This window comes from Amblyomma mixtum, chromosome 6, assembly GCF_055824585.1.
Source record: "Amblyomma mixtum isolate Tamu chromosome 6, ASM5582458v1, whole genome shotgun sequence".
In the NCBI taxonomy this organism is placed as follows: domain Eukaryota; kingdom Metazoa; phylum Arthropoda; class Arachnida; order Ixodida; family Ixodidae; genus Amblyomma; species Amblyomma mixtum.
The window spans coordinates 91252500-91274621 of NC_143017.1; the positions used below are offsets into that span (position 1 = coordinate 91252500).

Below are 22122 nucleotides of genomic sequence, written 5' to 3' on the forward strand. Positions count from 1 at the left end.
TCATCAGGATTTGTAAACCTAGGTAATGTAAGGTGGCTCCAGAGATTGCCTGGAAATCTTTCTCTGAACACGTAGAGTAGAGACTAGCCGTCGCTAGAGAGCAGACATGGACTGGAAGAAGCTGCGCAGACCAGGCCTGGTTCCTATATGCGGGGAATTGGGCACCGATTGTTAGTCGATCCATAGGAAAGCGCTCTTAATTGAGGCCATTGAGGCAAGCGGTGCAGACGCGGAGGAGATAGTTAAATGTTTGGAGGACGTTCAGGGGTCGTTAAAGAAAGAACGGGAAAAAGTGCAACAGCCGCGAAAGTGGGATAAAGCAGCTCGCGAACAGCGCGAAAAGGGGCGCCAAAGAGAGCTGCAGAAACTCACGCGTAAACTTAACCTGATAAGTATGCAAAGAACGCGACCTCTGTTCAGTGTTTTCAGAAGAGGCGAAAATTTCAGCAGTCTTCTTGAAAAGTTTCAGAGAATTTGTACGGAGGACCAGCTAGACCGGGGTTATTGGTCAATTATGCTGCTGGCTATCCTCCCGTGTGAGTCGCCAACGTATTAGCTCGCCTTTCGGACCAGGATGCGGACAACTATGCGAAAGCTAAATGTGCGCTCCTCCGACACTTTCGAATCTCCGCAGAGGCTGATTTCGAAAGCCAAATTGACTGTGGTAAGCTACACCACTAGAGTGTGTGGGGACGCCTTCGTCCCCTGCATTCGCATTCCCTCAACGCACTAGTTCCCTGTAGTTAGCTCCCCCGAAACGCGCTCTTCTCAGTTTGGTTACTTTAACTAATAGGGGAGGGCGCTCGCGTCGCAGCGACATCAGCGCCACGGATGGCGTTTTGCTGCGCGCTCGCGGGGACCGGGCGAGTCGGTCCCGGGATAGCTCGCGGACGTTTCGCGAGCCGCTCCGCTCTTCGCCGGCGGCGACCTCGTGTGGAAACATGTTCCCCTCAGCTCGTCCCATCCGGCCTCGGAGATATTCCCTCTGCCCTACCGTGGGCGAACATTCGCTCGTAGCCGTGCTGGTGAGTCGGACATCCTCGATTCCTCAGTGTATTTTGTTGCTAGCTGGCGTTATTGTTGTTGCAGCAATAAATGCCTTGTTTGTGTCAGCCAGTGTGTCGTTCCTTTGTTCCCGTAGAGCAGGGGTTCTCAAACTGGGTTCCGCGGAACACAGGGGTTCCGCGGGCTGTCTTCTTGTGTTCCGCGAGAACCCTCACCGGCCGATCCCCGTTTAAGGCTCATTTTTAGTGTACGCGCGCGAACCAAACAGCGCTTGGTTCGTTAAAGCTAATTTTTACTCTTCGTAGCCTCAAAAAACAATCTTGCGTGTCACGCCCGCGATAGCAGCTGCCGAAAAAGACTTAGTGGCTGTGAAGTCTCATCTGCTGATATGTCTGTGTTCACAGCACACTTGAGCACTCTCAGGGCTCACTTAGCTGAGTACTTCCCAGAAGTTGAAACGGTCAAATGGCTAGTATCTCCTTTTCATGTTGATGTGACAATTTTCAATACTGACAGGGTTGAAATTGCGAATGAGTTTCTAGAGCTCAGGGCAAGCACTGCTCTCAAAGAGAAATTTAATGGTGAAGGCTTGGTGACATTTTGGGTGGGGACTGCTCCACTGTTTCCATGTCTCTTTGAAAGTGCAGTGGACATTTTGCTTCCCTTTGCAACTACATATGCATGTGAACAGGCAATTTCAGCCCTTGCCTATCCGAAGAACAAGCACAGGAGCCTCTTACCCGGCAGCTGATATGAGACTGGCTCTGAGTGCTACTGAGCCACGCTTTGACTTGCTCTTAAAAGAGAAGGAGTACCATCCATTACATTAGTATTTGTAGTAATCTGTGCAATAAACATTTAACCTTTGCAACTCTCTCTTTGCAAAAATGCACTCGACAACATTGCTGGTAAGTGAAAGCGGGGGGGGGGGGGGGGGGGGGGGGTTCCCTGGAACTTACTGAGTTTGAGAACCCCTGCCGTAGAGCAAGGCCCGCCGTGGTCGGCGTGCGCTCGGTAGCGTACGCGACCACGGGGTGGGGTCCGCGCGGTTTTGAACTGTGTCAGCCGCGGCTAAACGGGGAGAACGCATTTATCTCCCCATTTTAAACCCCACAAGTGTCGTAGACCGACTTAGGAACTCCGCTCAGTCGCTGGAAGACACGACTGCTGCTCAGAAGTGCCGGGATAGGGCATGTTTGGTCCAAGAAGGAAAGGACACTTCGACATCGAGGACCGATGATTTCGGTGGCAAAGCTAGCGAAAAGTGCATGTCCGCAAGCCATAATAGCTCGGGGGATACTGTGGGCACTAATGCTAGGAATAAGGAAAGGTGCAAAGCGCTGGGTTTGAGCCCAGAAGAGCATGCACTCTCCTAGAAGGTGGCAGATTTCTGCGGTCGACAGGGTAGTACCCAGGAGAAAAACGCCCCAGGTTTCAGTGACCAGGGAATAGTCGCCCTTGGGTCATTTAAGGGAGGTCATCAAGGGAATTTAGTGAAGGCCGAGTTTAATGGAATCCAAGAGCCAACTGTGAGTCGCAGCAAACCCGCCGAAAACAAAGCCGAGCGACCTGCTTTGTTAGCGAGAAACGACTACGCGAACAAAGACAAAGCGGCTGTCTCTAGACCAGAAACAGAGGCTGCTTTGACAAGTGAGGCTGATGCGTTCCTTCCGGAAGACAGTAGTGAGCTCGCAGGCCAGCGCAATGAGGGACTCAAAGGAGACTTTCCTTCAGTGCGGCTGGCGGACACTTTGCTGGAGAGAGGGTGACCTCGAGTCACCTGAGTGCGTCACTGAAACCCCAGGAGAGAACGCTACGTTAGCCGAAGAGCGTGGTCCTGGTCAAGTTGCGGGCCAGGGAGTTACGGTCGAACTGTAAGCCTCAGGAGGGCCAGTTATGCTCACAAGAAAGTAAAGTGCAGTCGGGACAGTTAGTTATTACGACGTGCAGTGACTCACCGAAAGAGCGGGCCGATAGTTCGAACTCAAGCGGGAAATGCGGCTCGGTGCCTGGTCAAAGACCAGATGTGAAGGGTGAGGGCACCGCGAGAAAGGGAGGCGCGCAGGATCGAACAACTAAGGCAGTTTCCAGAAGGCGGCCGCGCGCAGGGAGAGCCAAGCCAAGGGGTGCTGTCGAGAGAACGGACAGAGTACGGGCCGAGGACACTGTAAGGTTAAAGTCCGGCCAACAGCGTAATCATCCGAGACTGCCACCGCAAGACTGACAAGGAGGGTTCAGATAAAGCGAAAGCCACCTGACTCATTGTGGCGACACTGCGGTAGTTCTTGCAGGATGGGCGTAACATGCAGCTGGCCACAAAGAAGCACGTGCAGCTACCACACGAACGAGCTCCAGTCGAAGGACATTCCTGAATCGAGAGAAGAATACATGTGCATTTCTTTCACACTCGATCGTCCCCCTCTCGCATTCTTTTGAAGTCCTGCTCGGGCGTTGGAGAAGCGCGGCCGGGGTGCGAGGGCAACCCCTTCTTGTCACGACGAGGGTAGTTAGCAGATTTGTCTCTGCTGTTTGCTTTTCCTCTTTTTTTTTGCTCCTGCGGAAAAAAAAATTGAGCACATTGTTCTTGGAAGATCTTTGTTAATTTTCGCAGCAGTGATGTATAGCGTTTCTTTTGATGCAAATTGTTTTGCACGATGCACTGGTGGTGCCTATGTCTAGCAGCGTCCGCTGGCACGCAGAAGTGCTAGCAAGATCGGCCATTGTAGGACACCAGCATGAGCGCCTAGATTCTCTTTCTTTTAAGGCATTAGGAAAATTAATGCAACTTTGGCTCCAACGTTGAGCGAAGCTTGGCAAGGTTGCGCAAAGGTGACAGCAGTCCGCTCCCATGCAGAGTGTAGAGGAACTGGCGCGTTCGTAATTCTCGCGATGATTACGAACTCCGCTACAAAAAGGGGCGAGAAAACGGAAACGCCGATGGCCTCAAAACACTTTTTTTCTGGTTCCCGACGAAAATCATTTGGATTTGTTTTATTTTCATTTTCACCCCTTAAGCGTCATCGTTTTCTTCCCTTTGTCGTCGCATTTGAGCAGTTTTCTTTAAATTCGGAAGCGAGTGGCTTCCATTACAAAAGAAAACGAAAATTGGCTCAACTAGCTCCGACAGGCCTGGCCAATCCCCCGCCGCGGGTATGTGCCATTCAGCCCGAGGACATCATCATCATCATCAGACAGGACAGCTTTCCAAACACATGCGCCTTTGTTATCCTTATCCTAAAACCTGGCAGTCATCGGAGGCTGGCCGCCGTGTGCTGCCCTGCTGGAGGTATGTGCTTAGCGCCGGCCTGATCGCTAATGCTCCGTTTCGAGGACCATTGAAAGCTGTGCAAGGCTTCATGGCAGGCCTGTCGACCAGAGGGACTCCGACATTGACGCACATTCATGGTGCACCGATCAGCTGCAACTACTTCATGGCGTCTTCTTGGCGGCGGACGGACTGTTGTGATTGGGGCTCAGCCAGCGATGTGAGACAAGTCAGGCAGGCGCCATCGTGCTACTTTGACCAAAGGCGCTGCTGTTCGGAGAACACGCAAGAAACGCTAGCGTGGGGAGGCTACTGGCGACGGCGTCGCCGTGAAAAAAGACCTCCCTTTGTAGTCGGCCCACCTCATCGCTGTGCGGTGAAGTCATCGGTCCCGATCCCCAAGCACATCAGGGCTGGAAGGGGCATCACTTTCTGCAAAGGCATCAACAGCTTCTCACGCTATCGCATTGCGAACTTATAATGTAATTAGGTGCCCCAGATAATTTTTTTTGATAACTTCCAGATTTACTTGTGTAACAGAGGCGCGCACTTCAGTTACACATTGCAACCATGCAAAGAGTTTTGTGTATGACTATGTTTATTTCCAGGCACGCCGCCGCGTTGGCTCAGTGGTTATGGTGCTCGGCTGCTGACGCGAAAGACGCGGGTTCGATCCCGGCCGCGGCGGTTGAATTTCTTTGGATAAGAAATTCTAGAGGCCCCTGTACTGTGCGATGTCAGTGCACGTTAAAGAACCCCAGGTGGTCGAAATTTCCGGAGCCCTCCACTACGGCGTCTCTCATAGCCTTAGTCGCTTTGGGACGTTAAACCCCATAAACCAAACCAAACCATTTCCAGGCATTATTACAACACACGTGGGTGATGACATGGTGATTTGTTATCTACGCATAGTGCACGGTGAGCTGATGCAGTGATATCATAATTCCATTTCATTATGATTCTTTTTTGCACTTCGACTGCCCATCCCTTTCGCTGTCGATAGAACCAGGCAGTCATACAGACGGGCGGATTGCAAAAATCGAATATATGGGACGAAAGTAATTGTATCACAACGGCCTTGCATTCATTATATGCATTCCATCAATTGCTTACGAACAAACTGGGCACGCTTAATTGTTTCGATAAAACAATATGCGGAAAAGGGGGACCTCACTGATCTCGTTTTCCAGCATATTAAGGGGCGCGGCATTTTTAGTTAAAACTCAAGCAACTGCGACTGGCCAACCGAGCTCATTTTCTGCGAAGCATCATGACAGATTTACAGTCGCTGGTCTTGCTTACCAGGAATGCTAATGCAGAAATTACGCTTCTAGTTTTGTCATTCACCATTGTGCAAGAGTCTTCACCGTAGATGTAATTGATTTTAAATTCTCCCCAAAGCGCTCGTCTACAGTCCCCCGCTCGGCTTTCATGCGTGTCGTTTTCAAACGCCTGGCAGAAATTTTAACGCGAAAGCTTTACTATCCAGCGGCGCCGATTTAATACCCCTGTCAAGCGGGCAAGTTAAGTGCACTTACGGGGAGTGCGCTTCGGCATCCCGAGTGACACTTTGGGCTATGCGGTGCTAAACGGGAAAGCAAAGTGCACTCGTAGTAAAAAAAATGGCGTCAGAAAATTAGCGGAATTTCTGAACACGACGATAGAAAAGAAAAAAAGACTCATAATATTTGATTCCTTAACGTGATAGCGCAAATAAAGCGAGGTTCAACTATTTTTAACGATGAAAAAAAGTGAAAATAGAAGAAAAGCCAAGTCCAGCCAAGACTATCCAGAATTTTGACAACAAACAAGATGGCGGCGGGGAGCGATGTTGCATCCGATCACGTTTACTTGTTTTGTTGCTTCGCTTGTAGCTATAACCAATTAACTTTTTTCTGAAAACAGTGTTATAGCACGTAAAATAAAGCTGTAAGTACTTTTTATGCACTATAAATTTTGTACCATTGGAACCGCTGGCGTCGAGGCTACGCACTCGGCCAGCAAAGTGTGTTCCGGCCGTGAACGCACTCCTGGCGGAGTGCACTTTCCCGCGAGTGACACTCCGCTTGCGTCGTTTAGATGCGACAAAGTGTACTTACAGCGAAGTACACTCTCTGTCAGTGCACTTAACTTGCCCGCTTGACAGGGGTATAATAACTGTATCTGCACGAATGACCTTGAACGGGAGGAGCGGAGCTGCGTAAGTAACCACGTGACGAGCCACGTGACTTGCAGCAGCTGCAGCCGCGCGCTCCGCCGTCGCCGCGGCCTCTGCGTGGACCGCTGCGCGCTGCCTACCCAATGTCTCGCTATGGACGAAGCCATTGGTCAGCCGGAGCCGACGTCCTCGAGAGTGGGTACTCGCAGACGTCGGGCCGAGTCTGATCATCCGGTCGACGCTGCCAACCGTGCGAGGGATGAAGAGCGGGAGCTTCGAAAGCAAAGGAAAGGCGCATAACTCCTTCTTCTTTGTTGCTTTACTCTCTAGAAAATAAAGACCGTTTCGTTCACACTGGGTTGCCAGCATCGACAAACAAGCGCGAGGTTATCGCGAAATTTGAAAGCAAAGCAGTCCTCCTTAACGCCGCCATATTGGATAAATTGAAGTGCCTCTTGTAGGTCGTGAAAACCGCCAACAGTCGGATGTAAATCATGAACGATGCGAAAAATGCCTCCCAAGGGGCTCCACTAGCCAGTGGTGTGACCGACGATCATCGCCATCAGCCTTACTACGCCCACTGCAGGGCAAAGGCGCTCTTCTTCACCTGGCTGATACCGGAATCGCTATCTCCCTCATGCCCTTCAGCTCAGATGCTACCTACGCCACTGCCTGACAGTGGCCCCGGCAACATATCTTTCATCCCTGCGCACCCGGTAGAATCACTCGCCTTCGGCTGTTCAACCCCATCGACAACTGCATCATCGCCCGCAAGGAATTTAAGCTGCGGCCTCTCCGTCCTCGGATTCAGTGGGCACGGGAACGTTGCAAGAAGCATGGCTCCTGATTTCCGCTTTGCTCCGATGCAGGTGTGTACATTTTCCTTGTACGCTAAAAAGAGCGACGACATCTGCTTGCTGCTGTTCCCGTGCCCAGGGGTGCTGTGTGAAACTGTGTGTGATTGCTTTTCTATGGCTTTTCTACTCTTGTGTTCCGGCGACATAGAAACGAACCCCGGCCCCACCACACGATCTGAATCCCTATCAGATATTGAATCTCTCCCTGAAGACCCTGCAGAACAGATGACCGTAATTTTTCAACTGCTCAAAGATGTTCACGCCCGCTCATTACAAAGTTCGAAGGCGCTAACCGAGCTGACAGCAGATATTAAATCCATTAAGACTGGGCAGAAAAGCATCGAAACAAAAATAAGAAATGTTCAGAAGCGTTTAGATGAACTGGAAGAGAAAGGGAAAATTCTTGACACCTTCAGCCTTGAGTTTGCAGGCATGCAAGAATCTATCGAAAGCTTAACTTCACAAAATCGCTTCTTGCAAAAACGCCTAGATGATATGGAGGACAGATCACGCCGAGATAATTTGATTTTTCATGGACTAACAGATTCATCGGAAACTTGGCAAGAAACAGAAAGCACACTGACCAATGCACTAACGAAGGTACTTGACTCGTTACCAAACGACCCATTCCAGCGTGTTCATCGTTTAGGCATCTTTTCCGCTAACAAATGCAGACCCATCATTGCCAAATTTACTAACTACAAAGTGAAAGAGTTAATCCTATCTCATCGTAATGATTTCAAGGAACACAAAATATCAATAAGCGAAGATTTCTCACCCGCTACTCGAACTGCGAGACGGAAACTAACCGAATTTGGAATCGGCTATCCGGGATCACCCAAATTTCGCCTTCGCTACAACAAGCTACTCATACGCGGCAAATGCTTCATGTACAATCCATCCAACGACTCAGTTGATGAAATCGAGCTGTCATCCGAACACGTGCCCCAAGGATCAGACGCTTCGCCACTTGTTGCGTCCTAGGGGCGCGAGAGGGGCAGTGGTCATTCATCACCATCTGATGTTACGATTCTGTACACTAACATCAGAAGTATCTTGAACAAGAAAACACCTCTTTCATCGGCTATCGACACCTGTTCTGCACATATCATCGCACTTACTGAAACTTGGCTATCACATCAAATCCACGATAACGAAATCTTTCACAACGCACACCGCTTCACAATATATCGCAATGACCGAACTATTCAGCGAGGAGGCGGCGTACTCCTTGCTATTTCGAAAGACATACCGTCATCATGCATCTACACTAATAGCGTCTTGGAAACTGTATGGGCATCAGTTACTTTACACCACCAGAAAATAATATTCGGCGTATGCTATCGCCCTCCTTCTTCTTTGCGCTTGTTTATTAACGAGCTTCACGACGAGCTTAACATAATACACACTAGATTTCCATCGGCTTCCTTGTTTTTGCTAGGTGATTTTAACTTTCCCAATATTTCTTGAGATACCCAGCCTCCCACCCTTTCTCAATTTTCATCCGATGCCAGTGATTTTTTAGATTTATGCTCCGTTTTTTCATTTACCCAATCAGTCACTAATGCTACCAGAATCTCTGTCAACACTGCCAACACTTTAGATTTGATCCTAACCAATCGAGCCGACTTTGCTTCCGCCATCACCTATTTACCTAATATAAGCGATCACTCTTTGCTTGTTTTCAGCATTAACGCTACCTGTCCTAAACCTGCAAGAAAGAAAAAAAGCATACTAGATTATATTAGAGCAGACTTCGATGCCATTAACAATGAATTATCAGTGTTTTCTGAAAACTTCCTGAAAAACTTTGACGATCGCTCTGTGCAAACTAACTGGGATATGTTTACGGCCAAAGTTCATGAACTAACTCAGAAATATATTCCAAGACGCACCATCACTTCTAATCCTCAAGCCCCATGGTACACCGCCTATATAAGACGCCTATCTAACAGAAAAAAGCGCCGATATCGTATAGCTAGGCTATCACCGTGTAACACACACTGGGACGCATACAAGACTGCCGCTGATGCCTATACTACTGCACTTAAGCATGCAAAAGATAACTTCCTTTCCAACACGTTACCATCCATGCTATCTACTAACATTAAAAAATTTTTGCGCGTCATCAACCCACATACCGAAGAATCTATTAACTTAACTGACGTGTCAGGGGACCCTATTCCGGCTCATTTATGCGCATCAGAACTTAACAAAACCTTTATTCAGAACTTCTCGCGCACATCAAACAGCACACATCCCGTTCCACTCCGGTATAATTACCCTGCTATGCCTCAAATCTTCATCGATACATCTGGTGTTGCTAAACTTATTGATGCCCTAAAACTTCATTCATCGCCCGGTTTTGACTGCATTCATGCTAAATTTTTAAAAAATACAATTACCTCTAGCTCCTTAATACTAACAAAGATTTTTCAGCAGACTCTCGATAATTCCATTCTGCCAACACAATGGAAAGTCGGGAAGGTGGTTCCATTATTCAAATCAGGAAATCGAACCTCCCCTACAAATTATCGCCCCATCTCGCTTACTAGTACTTGTTGCAAACTATTAGAACACGTCATTTTCACTAACCTTGTGAACTTTCTCGAGTCTAATTCCTTTTTTACACCCGCACAGCACGGCTTTCGGAAGTCATTTTCTTGCGAAACCCAACTTGCCAGCTTCACTATCAAACTTCATCATATTTTAGATCGCGCATCAGAAGCTGACTGCATTTTCCTTGATTATTCTAAGGCATTCGACAAGGTATGTCACCGCTTATTATTTTTAAAGCTAACCCAACTTAATATCGACTACAACGTTCTGAAATGGATTGAATACTTTCTTCTTAACCGATCGCAGTTCGTTTCCGCTAATAATTTTAACTCACCTTTCAGCGAAGTTTACTCGGGCGTGCCACAAGGTTCCGTGCTCGGACCCCTTTTATTTCTTATTTACATCAACGACCTCCCTTCCATTGTATCATCTAACATTCTTTTGTTTGCTGACGACTGTGTTGTTTTCCGCGAAATAAAATCTCCCGACGATGCTAACCTTCTTCAGCGTGATCTCTCTAATATTTCTCTTTGGTGTAATGAATGGCTTATGGAACTTAACACTAATAAGTGCAAAATCATGCGAATATCAAGAAGTGCCAACGCTCCGCCTGTGTACTACCTAAATAACGTTCCCTTAGAAGCGGTTACTTCATATAAATACCTGGGTGTTCATATTTCTGCTGACCTTAACTGGAAGCTCCATATTGAGTACATTGCTAACAAAGCTAACCGCATGTTGGGCTATGTCCGCCGTAACTTTTCCAAAACTCCGTCTTCCTTAAAATTATTGCTTTATAAAACACTAATACGTCCTAATCTGGAATACGCCGCCGCCATATGGGATCCCCATCATGATAAACTGATAACTTTGCTTGAGCTAGTTCAAAATAACGCTGCACGCTTTATCCTGTCCAACTTTAACCGTACCGCAAGTGTAACAAGCATGAAAGCTAATCTTTCTTTGCCTCTTTTAGCATCCCGCCGGCAGACAATTCGTTTGAGCCTCTTTCATAAGCTATACCATCATTCCATCCTGCATGATGCTCTCATTTCCTCCCCCAGATACGTGTCAAACCACATTGATCATCGTCACAAAGTTGGCATTGAAACGTGTAACACTGTAACTTCATTTCAGTCTTTCTTGCCTCGTACATCACGCGAATGGAACCGCCTTCCCGCAGATATCGTCGACATAAGTGATAACCAGCATTTTCGTTCTGCACTAGCTAACATTGTATAACAGGAATATAATCTTTGTTTTGTATCATGCATTGCATCTGTTTATGTATCTTCATGTTTTGTAACCACTCCCCTCTTTAATGCATTTGGCCTTGAGGGTTCAATAAATGAAATGAAATGAAAGGCCTCTCCCATGTCTCTCCAGTTAACCCTGTCCTTTGCTAGCTATGAAAAAACCGATAGTCATGACGACGTTGTCAATCCCCTCTCCCCTACTAGCATGACTTCGCAGGATGCTGGCAGGTGCAAGCGGATTAACTGTCATGTTATGACAGTCGGCCGTAGCTCCTGGCTGGAGGGGACCCGTTAAGAGACCAGTACGCTCGAGGTTTTGTCAGCCGAGCTCCTGAGAAGGTCTCCGACGTAGGGGCCTTCAGAAGTGAGACGCTGTACACTTACAAGGCCATTACGGGTTATTACAGAGATCTTAGGGCTAGTCTGCTTCCTCCACATTCGTCGCTCAACTGAGATCAGGCCACCATATGGAGGCGACTGCAAACACGTTCGCCCCCAAATCCGTGGGTCTACGCGAATATTTTTCCTATCTGGTAAATCCTCACTGCCAGTTGTGCAGTGAGCCAGCAACGCTGGATCACATAATTTGGTTTGCATGGAGGGTCCGCCTACAGCAGACCTGGTTGTAATTCACTCAAGGGATGCATGTGAAGCTAGTTTCTCAAGCCCCGACCAGGAAGTACAGCCCAAGGCCGTGGCAAGAGCTCAAGGGGTCGCCGACAGACTTCAACAGCCGGCCACCCCGAACAGCTGCAAAGACACCCACAAAGAATTCCAAATAGATGACAATAAAGTTTCCATTCGTTAACTGCCGCTTACAGGTCAGTTTTAATGCGTGAGTGCATTTAAAGGTTACGTTTTGACCTGTCTGTACTCGCAAGTATTTGTCCGGCCGTCCTTCCGTCTACACCATGCTAAAAGGTATAGCTTTGAGTGGAGTTCGAACGCATGCCTTTTAGTTTCCAACGCGGCGCGCTGGGGCCGCTTGCGCCAAGCGAACACACTTCGCTTCCGAGACCGGAGAAAGGAAGATAGTGGAAAGTGCACGGGCCTGTGTCCTGGCTCAAACTAAGCTACTATCACTGCACGTGCATGCAGAAAGGGGTCGAAATGCATGCGAAAGGAAAAGATTGAAAGAGAAGGGGCGCGCAGCAGCAACAGTCGTCGCTGAGGTGACGACGCTGGTTACCCTCAGATACTCCCTACACGCCCCTCCTTTAAACTGGCATGCAGGTCACAGAAGTTTATTGAAAGGGAACTTGCCCATGCAATAGAGCCCGCAAGGAAGGGTAAATGAGGGGCTTCTTAGAAAATAGAGCGCAAGAAAGAATAATTGAGCGTGCACCTGTCACAAAGTGGTCGCTGCAGACACGCGAGTTGGCTGTTGGCTGTCACGCAGCTCCAACAACATTCACACGGCACATTGCCTGCACCCACTATGCCCTTTTTGTCGCATGCAGTGATGCCGCAGGGAATATAAAAAAATCTTGCATTTCCTGTTGTTTTTTGCTAAAATTAAAGCATCCCACGGCGGCGCATCGCTGAGGCATCTCGCCAGCGATTTCAACAGGAACGAAAAGCGCATAGTTGACAACTGCGCAGCAGCGACGTGCCGATCGAGCGACGCAACCGGCCGCACCGTTCCTATACTGGCCGACGAACGACCAAAAAACATGGCGGTCGCCCTCTTCCCGCAATGCATTGCGCGCGCATGCGCAGAGTTCCATCATGAAAAAGGTCTGCACCCACACGTGCTGGGGCCCCAGGGCAACCTCAAGATCGGAGTGTGCACAAAGAGAGGGTCATTTCTAGCTTCCAGGATCAAATACGTACAAGCTGTCGAAGCGAGAATGAACGTGTTCGGAACTATCGGACCTCCACATATCCGCGCGGGCCACGGGTCTGGTAGCGCTGCAGTCCCTTCACGCGGGTTCGATCCCGGCCGCGGCGGTCGAATTTCGATGGAGGCGAAATTCTAGGTGTCCGTGTACTGCGCGATGTCAGTGCACGTTAAAGAACCCAAGGTGGTCGAAATTTCCTGAGCGCTTAACTACGGCGTCCTTCATAGCCTGAGTCGCTTTTGGGACGTTAAACCCCATAAACCCATTTTAGAGCTGGCGCTAGCGTTACCAAAGTTGAAACCCTCCGCAAGTAGCGTAAAATTCACAGTCCCACGGTACATCCCCGAAGCCTTGAACTTGTAATAACAGGAAACATTTTTGTAGCAACAACATAAATATTTGTATTATTATGCTGCGCCAGAACTACACAAAAGCACACAAAAATACTAAAATATTACGCATATATCTCTCGTTACGACAAAACGACCCAAAATTTGCTCGTGTTTTTTGCACGATTCCGTCGTTTGTTTTCTTTCGGCTGTACACCGGCCTACAACATAGAATGATGTCAACCGTTGATTCCCGGTACCCCATCGTCCGCTGCCTTCCTTAAACCAGCCACCGCTACAGTTGATGCTATCAGAACCCGCGAAGGTGGAGCAGCCTTCTGCTGCAGTGCCTGATCGGTGGCCGTTCTCTATGCAGTTTCCTGCATGCTTTTAGGTTTCTGCCGGCGCTCTACTGTGCCACGTCCTGCTGCGATGTCAGTCTTGCTGCTGACGGCAGTCGAAGGTTTGAATTCGCCTGGCTTGCCTGTAATCTCTTCCCTTAGTTAGCCCATTTTGGCCTTTATTAGTCGCCTTGGTGACATAGACTCCCACAAATTCAACACCACCAACACCACCACAATGGAGCAAACTGTCCTACAGCGCACTCCCTTTTGCAAAAGGCAGAGCGCTAAAGGACAGATCACTGCCTTTTTACTCCAGTATAGGCGTATTTGTGTTTAGAGTGTAAGGCTGCGCTATACCGCCATTAACTTCCGCCATTCATATCATGCGTTTGAACCGAGTGTCAGCCGCCGCGGTAGCTCAGTGGCTATGGTGCTCGGCTGCTGGCCCGAAAGACGCGGGTTCGATCCCGGCCGCGGCGGTTGAATTTCTTTGGAGGAGAAATTCGAGGCCCGTGTACCGTGCGATATCAGTGCACGTTAAAGAACCCCAGGTGGTCGAAATTTCCGGAGCCCTCCACTACGGCGTCTGTCATAGCCTCAGTCGCTTTGGGACGTTAAACCCCATAAACCAAAGCAAACCCGAACCCAGTGTCAGGGAAAAAAAATGCTCAAGTTTCAGGCTGAATTTCCCCGGCAATGATTGTGTCTTTTGGTGCTTAAAAAGCCATGAACACGGCCACAGAGATACACAGGATCAATTCTTACTGCGAACCAAAATTTGATGACCTGAATAAAATGCACTGTTATTCGACAGTACCGGCGTCCTTGTGCTAATTCGATTTATGTCTGCCCAGCAATAAAGCATTGCTTACAACTGTCATGATGTATCTTTGATCATCTACGAGTACCTGCATGCATACGTGTATAAGATGTGTACAGTCGGGAACAAAAGTCTCCGGACCACGTGTTCCTCTAACGAAGCCGATAGCTCTGCTATTAGTCGGCGGATGGAGACCACACTTTATGAGGTAAAAGTTAAATTTTTGTTCTTTCATCCCCGCAAGTGCGGTCTCCAGCCAATGTCTGGTAGTAGAGCTATAAGCTTCGTTTGAGGAACACGTGGTCCGGAGACTTTTGTCCCCGACTGTACATGTTGCATTTTCAATGCACCTACACTGCCGGTTCATCATCATCATCAGCCTAATAACACCCACTGCAGGGCAAAGGATTCTCCCATATTTCACGAAATAGCCCTGTCCTTTTCCAGCTGCGGCCACTGTAACCCCGAAAACTTATTAATCTCATCCGGTCACCTAAATTTCTGCCGCCCTGTGCTACGCGGGGCATGTAATGCGAAGGCAAGTTAACCGCTGTGGATCCAAGCGAAGGCATGCACAGCAGGGGGTGCCGGTTTGTACTTGTATTTATTCTCATAAACTGCTGAAGTCCTGTAGTGTACAAAACTTTGACTGTTATACACTCTGCACGCAAGCTACCCGTCGCGAAGAAGCGGAGCAAGAAGCCCCGTCAAGCTCCTCATGTTGCAGACTTTTTCGTCTTGCCTTTGCGTTTCTGCATGAAAAAAAATAACGCTAAAAGGAAGCACATTTAAGAATTTTCTTTTGCTCGTCATTCCATAATTATATTGAATTTTCAAATGTCGCTCCCCACAATTTCTCTCTTTAAAACAATGTCAAGCCAACCACGATCATCACCATCGCAACTATATGTTTATTCCAGCCGAACAGCCAAGTCAGGGCGTCCTTCACATCTCTGCAGAGTGTAGACAAGACCCACTCTCATACCATCCGCGTCTTGCGGGGCTTGGATGGTGCCTAGGTTATGAATAGTCGCTCTGAGCCCCAACAACATGAGACGTCAAGAAAGATAAGGACTGATCTGATCACGTTTTAGAACGAATAGCAGGAAAAGCGAGAATCAACCTGTTACGTGACAGCCGTCCACTAAAAATGTCACCGCTTTGTCTAGTCGAGCTCGACTATGCATCAACAAGGGGAAGCTTTGGGCCAGTTGGTCAGACATGTTGGGGAGGAGGAATAACCGCAAACTTGACAGGACTGAAGATCGAGAAGAGGACAGGACGAGCGGTAACTAGCAACTGAAGTTTATTGAAAAAAAGACATGTTGCAGCAAAGGTTGCATCTGCGCATAGCGTACGGGAACTAAGATAGTGACACGTGGAACACACAAGATAATTAATGATATACATCGAAACGAACAAGAAACGAACAAAAAACAACAAAGAAATGCCGGCAGAGTATACGTTGGCCAGACGGGTCAATGTCTAAACGATAGGCTGCGACAGCACTTCCGCTCCTTGAAACCTGATAATGGCGCAAATCTGCCGAGACACTGCAGGGAATGCGATGGCTGCTACCCACAGTTCAACAAAGCCACCATCATCGGAAGGGGCAGGTCGAGGCTCGAAAGAGAGATTTTAGAGGCGGCACACATGCGCAAACTTGGGCTTAATATGTGTGTGAGTGAGCCTTCCGTGGCGCTTTTAGATAAAGAGACCCGGTTTCTGTTAAACCTGTGACGGGCATTTCTTTGTTGTTTTTGTTCGTTTCTTGTTCGTTTCGATGTATATCATTAATTATCTTGTGTGTTCCACGTGTCACTATCTTAGTTCCCGTACGCTATGCGCAGATGCAACCTTTGCTGCAACATGTCTTTTTTTCAATAAACTTCAGTTGCTAGTTACCGCTCGTCCTGTCCTCTTCTCGATCTTCAGTCCTGTCAAGTTTGCGGTTATTCCTCCTCCCCAACTCGACTATGCATCATTGGCTCTCATAACAGGCACAAATCACTGCCTTTCTTGTACAGTGTCGATCACACTTAGCGGGAACACGGCTCCGTGAGGCTGCGCCGATGTGGAGCACCATAACAACCAAGCCGGTAGCAAACTCGTGCAAGGGGCAGATGACACGAAGCACCACGTCGAGGTCTCTCTTCTCATGCGCCACTCTGCAGTGATTCATGACCGCGTTTGTTGCAATGGCACTCCACACGTGAGCGGCCACGCAGAGCCATGTTCCCATTAAGTGTGATTGACCCTGTACATCATAACATCCAACCTAGACGATGCGCACTGACGTCTTGCGCAAAGCAAGCATAACTTTCTCCAAACAAACACGCCGATTCGGGGGAACGTAGCTGCACATGACTTAGAAAACTCCTCTATTGTGTTTCGAACTTTCTCTTCCTTTTTTTCTTTATTTTTCCGCCCATATCATAGTTAGCGGACGAGTGGAAGCGAGAAATAGGCCTTGACGTGGCTGAACGGTCATTCCGGGCAACCACGTTATTTCCTAGCAAGCTCGCGATTAAAACGCGGAATAGTCGGCGCCATCCGCGCGGGCGCGGTGGTGTTTCCCGCTAATCAGTAGCTCCCATCAGTAAACACGGCGGCCCAGATAAGGGCTCAGCCCTTATCGTCCCTGGCCCCGCGACCCGCACTCACGCAATAACGGTTCACATTCGGTCACTCGCGCGCGCCAATTTCATCGGAAATCAGCACAACTAAGTGTCTCGGGTTTCTTCGGAAGTAAAACATAGGATAACGTAGGAGGCCCGCGCCCGTTCCGCGAATTTGTAAGGTCCGCTCCCAGCGGCGGGGTGTTGGGCAACGTGTGTCACTGAAACGCTCGCGAGAAATACACGCTACTGTATCACATGGAGCTGCGGAACGAGGGTAGATAAGGCCAAGAGTGTTTTGTTATTGTCTTTTCACCTTTTTTTTTTTTTTTGTTGTTGCTTTGTAAATATTCTTGGCTGGCGGCATCCAACTTGCCCCGACCATCACCGGAATTTACCCGCAAGGTCACTCGACAGAATTTTCTTGAGAATCCGCTCTACACGGAAAAAAAAAAAAAGCCACCATGGAGAGTCGGCAAGTGCGAGTGCGCTAATCTATATGAGAATTTGACGCTCCTCTTGAGCCCATTTCGTTGGGAGTGGCGCAAGCGCTGGGATGCGGTTGTGCCTGCTATTCCTGGAACCCGCTCATCCCCATTCGCTGAACACGCGGTGAACTGTTTGATGACGCGAAATTCGCAGAATACGGTTTGCTAGCGTTCCGTTTAACTTTATCCCAAGAAGTTCTTTCCTCTTTTCATTTTTATTTAGTTATTTGTCCCGGCTTCGGATTGTAACCTGTAGATGCTACGCTTAGAGGCACGTTTATGGACGCTGATAGGAAGTTTCTTGGGAAGCCGCCATTAAGAGTCATTTTAACAAGCGCCCTCAACAAGGCGTCTGGCGAAATCTGTTTTCATAGAATGACGCGCGCGGAACCCAATTCCAACAATCCTCCCACTAAAAAGTGTGGCGCATACGGCGCAGACGGCGGCGTTCGACAAGCAACTTCTGCGAAGTAATTCAGTCCCGCTGTCTAATGGCAACATTTTCAGCCTTAAATCTGAAAGACACTATAGTCAAGAAGAAATCATTTTGAATGAACAAAATGAAAGGTAGGCTGCGTGACTTGGGTTTGCGCGCAAGCTCACCTTATGTGAGTTAACACGCCGGAGGAAACAGCCACGGCAGATAACCAAAGCCTGTCTGTGACATTGACCTCCCTTGTGAATGTCGCCATCCTAACTGCCCCTGCAAGATCCATTAGGCTTGACTGTGTCGAGTTAGGCTGTGGCGACCGCGCCAGTAATCTGATAAGAACGCAGGGGCGAATTTTTGTTGCGGCATCGTGGCGTGGGCGTCTGCGCTGCTCCTGCTGTTAAGCGCAAGGCAATTGCAGGACGGCTGCCCTAATGACCTTGTCAGTGACTCACTCGAAAACCTACGGTTCACGCGTAATAACTGCTGGACGTCGCTCACCGTGATGCGCGATGTATATTAAACTGGTCGACATCGGAATCTTTATGACGATCACTCGTAGTCGTCAGTGTGCAAGAGCCGCACCTTTGTACCTTATGGGATACAAAATGGGAGGCCTCTCGGCCACACCCTGACCCTACTCGTCGCCACCAGCTGGTTAAGCAACTGTGAAGCGAAAAGCTTGTGATGTCATTCTAAGAACATCTCTCAAGAGCTGTAGCTGACACTGCTGCGAGAACCAATGAAGCTACATGCGCTAACCGCAAACAAAAAAAAAAAAACACGACACAGAATCAAGTGTGTACTCAAATGTAGTGCCTTCGCGAACCGGACGCAGTATACGAGGCGAAGCTCACAGCGTATCAGAAACAACTTGGGGGAAACCATGGCAACCAGTGTCGAGCGACTGCGTAGTCCTTGCTTAGACAGCCGGCATACCACACACTGAATATGGATTAAAACGTTCAATTTCCTAAGCTGTAAAACGCACAGGTGAATTCATTTTCCGCGCTTATAGTTTTTGAGCCGGCACATACCACTCAGATCTTCTGAAAACTCACCAAACGCCGCCGAATAGGCGCCGGCCACTAGTAGAGCCAAGCATAGCAACCAGACGGACAGAGATGACTGGACGCACATCCTCAAGGAACTGGTGCTCTGTCCGGGGACTCCGGCGACTTCGTCCGACCGCTGAGTCCGCCCGTCCTTTTAAAGCAGCGGCGGCCCTCCCTACACAGGGCCTGTCCATTACCATTATTGCCCAGGTACTTTGAACGTCGCTTGGTGACCAGTGGAGCGAGCGGCCGAGAGAACGTATACAAGCAGGCTGGTGCACCACGGCGAAGATGGACGTGGATATTACGCGGGCAGCGAGTCAACAGGACGTGGTATCACGCCAAGTGGCTCGCCAGCATCGCCGAAGCCGTCGTCCTTAGCATGATGAAGGCGCACTTTTATTTATATCAGAGCAAACACTTGCTCCTAATCTTTGTTTTTTTTCTCTGTACCGTCGGTGTCTAGCGTGGTGCGCCGCGCGTCGTATGCTGATCTGACGGCGTATTACAATAATGAATTGGGAATCAGCGGCGTGGCTACAGAGAAGGGGAAGGAGTCTTCGGGTGGGAGCACTAAAAGCGGGTCTACGTTCGGCCGACCACAAGCAAGAAACTTACCCTGCCACCGCATATGGAATGTTTACGTTCTTGCGTTCGATAAATCCGTGTGGGCGTATATAACCTCGCTGCCCACCACCGTTCGTTAATTAGATTAGATAGATATATCTATGCATGTGTGGTCGTTGCCGCCAGGTCAAGCTTTCGAAGGCACGAATATATGAAATGCATATGCATACTGCTTCGTCTTTGTCGTGTTTATTCACGCTAAGAAGGAAGGAGGGGAAGGGGATTGACGTGGTTCCTATGCCCTTGCAACTTTTTGGTGAAAATTTTACTCTTTAATCAATGAATTTTCTGAAAGTGATTGCGCGTACGCATCTTGAGTGGCCCGTGCCTTAGTGCCGTTTCGATAAAAATAAATGGTGCTCCCAAAATGTTTGAAATGTACAACAGTTTCATTTGTTCTTAACGTTGTTTTCCCATTTACCACTTCTGTTACCCCTGGTTGCTTTTTTTTTCTCATGTTCGTGTTTCGCTTTTTTTTTCCCTCCATTTTCGTGTCTGATGTTATTTTCTCCGTTTTGTATAAATTTCGTGTTCCTTTCTTGTATTTGACTTGTACCGCGTTCTTGTACCGATATTACGGTTTTTTCCATCTGTATATACCTTTTTTTCGATTTGCCCCCCTCACCCAATGCTCTTCGGGGCCTGTGAGGTACTAATAAATAAATAAATAAATAAATAAATAAATAGAACTTGCGTCAGCCTACCAGGAGCCGAATTAACAAAGTTTTCATTTAAGAACGCTTTACCACCGCCGTCTGCCACTAAGCTGACCAATGCCATGGCTGGCATCGAAAGGTCTTGCGAAGAGTTAATGATACGGGCAATTAACTCTTAGAAGAGCGAAAATATATTTTCACATTGCATGAAACCTACCAGATTTTTTTCACAGAATACCATGTTGAAGAAACTGCACGTAACGATCGAGTATATTCAGTTGGAGGACTTCAAAGTTGCGCAGTCGAGCTTTAATCAACGCTCATTCGCTTCTGCGCAGGACGCAAAGCTTGTACGGAGGGGGGAGGTGAGAGGGGAGATATCCCCCCCCCCTTCCCAACGTCAGGCGAGAAGTTTTACGCAGAAGAACAGTGCTCTAACCCATTTTTTTTTTCTCACGAAAGCAAGAATCGAAGAAATACATGGTTCAAATGAGACTAACTCCCCCCCGCTCCCTCAGATTTATTCCGTCTACCTGCGTAAGCATTGTTTAGAAGTGCTTGGCTGACGTTACCTGACATGTCCTGAATATATTTAACTGTAAATTTCGGGTGAAAGCAAGAAATTCTACCTTTCTGTTGCGCTGATTCATTCAAAGGTACTTTGCATTAATAAATGCCCTAACGAGCCAGTATTACCTCGCCAACTTGCTAAAAACTGAAAGCTTTGATAAGTTATTCGATCACACGGGCAAAATAAATCACGACGGGAAAACAAAGTGAAACACAGAAGTTATCTTGTTAGATTCTCCCACTGTCAAACTAAAGGGCATCGACAGTCGTAAATACAGCAGGCACAAGCCTGAAATTGGCTCAAGTTATAATTATGAGACCGAGGTACTGACGCTTTAAATCATGCGCGTCCTATTTGAAGCATACAAAATTTGCGGGATTCAGTATTCCGTACTTGAAGCAGCACAGTGAAATAACCAAGAAAACTGCACATGCTCCTGTGTCAATCGTGATGTTGCTTAGAACTTTGTTTAGCTGTTCAAAGTTGAAGGCGCTTAGTATTTCGTAAGTCAGGCATAAGGCGCTTTACACCCTGACGGAACTTGCCGCCACCTCAAATCTTCACAGAGTTTATAATTTTATGCGTATAAAAATAATAAGCGTAAGAAAACTAGTGGCGGTGATCAGTGCCAAACAGAGCAAGAAACAGGCGCTACGCACCGAGCAAAAAGCAATAGATATTAACAATTACAGGTAATTAGGCCTACTTACAGGTAATTAGGCCTACTTGCAGGCCTACTGTGCCTACAAGTGCAGGTGTAAGCATGAATTGCTTATGGCCGCCAACGCGGTGTAGAGTTTTGTGCTTAGGGATAAAGACGAGACAAAATAAAGACAGCACTAATGAGCAGACCAGCAACTGGATATTTATTCGCAATTTGACACTGTTATTCTCGAGACAATAACAAAAACAATGGCGTTGCTAACGTAGGAGAGTCCGGTACCACCCCACGGCAACAAGATTACATGCGCGTCGGCCTCATTCACCAAGGTCGGGCTCTCGTTTCGGCATCACGCAGGTAGAAGGCGAGTTCTTATCCTCACAACAGCCCTAACAGCATTCACGCTCACGCAGCTTTCTTTTGTTCCCTTATCTGGCCTTCACGAATCTCACGATTGCGCTTATCGCGACTATTGCGCGGCACGGGCACCTGTCCAGCTTTGGATGGCATCCGCGATCGCGGCCACGGACGCATGCTTTGTGATCTGCCGCGTGTTGTTATAGTGCTGCTTGTTTAGTCTGC

General features: G+C 48.2%; 1 protein-coding gene across 3 annotated transcripts in view; it reads right to left on the reverse strand.

The window, feature by feature from the left end:
• Positions 1-19140, reverse strand: part of CCHa2 (neuropeptide CCHamide-2) — a 32370-nt gene extending 13230 nt beyond the window's left edge. For all 3 annotated transcript variants that reach the window (XM_089550526.1, XM_089550524.1, XM_089550523.1), the window contains exon 1: positions 19032-19140. In XM_089550526.1, the coding sequence (XP_089406652.1) occupies positions 19032-19110 (79 nt within the window). In that variant the 5' untranslated portion in view covers positions 19111-19140. The remainder of the gene's footprint in view (positions 1-19031) is intronic.
• Between the last annotated feature and the right edge of the window lie 2982 nt (positions 19141-22122).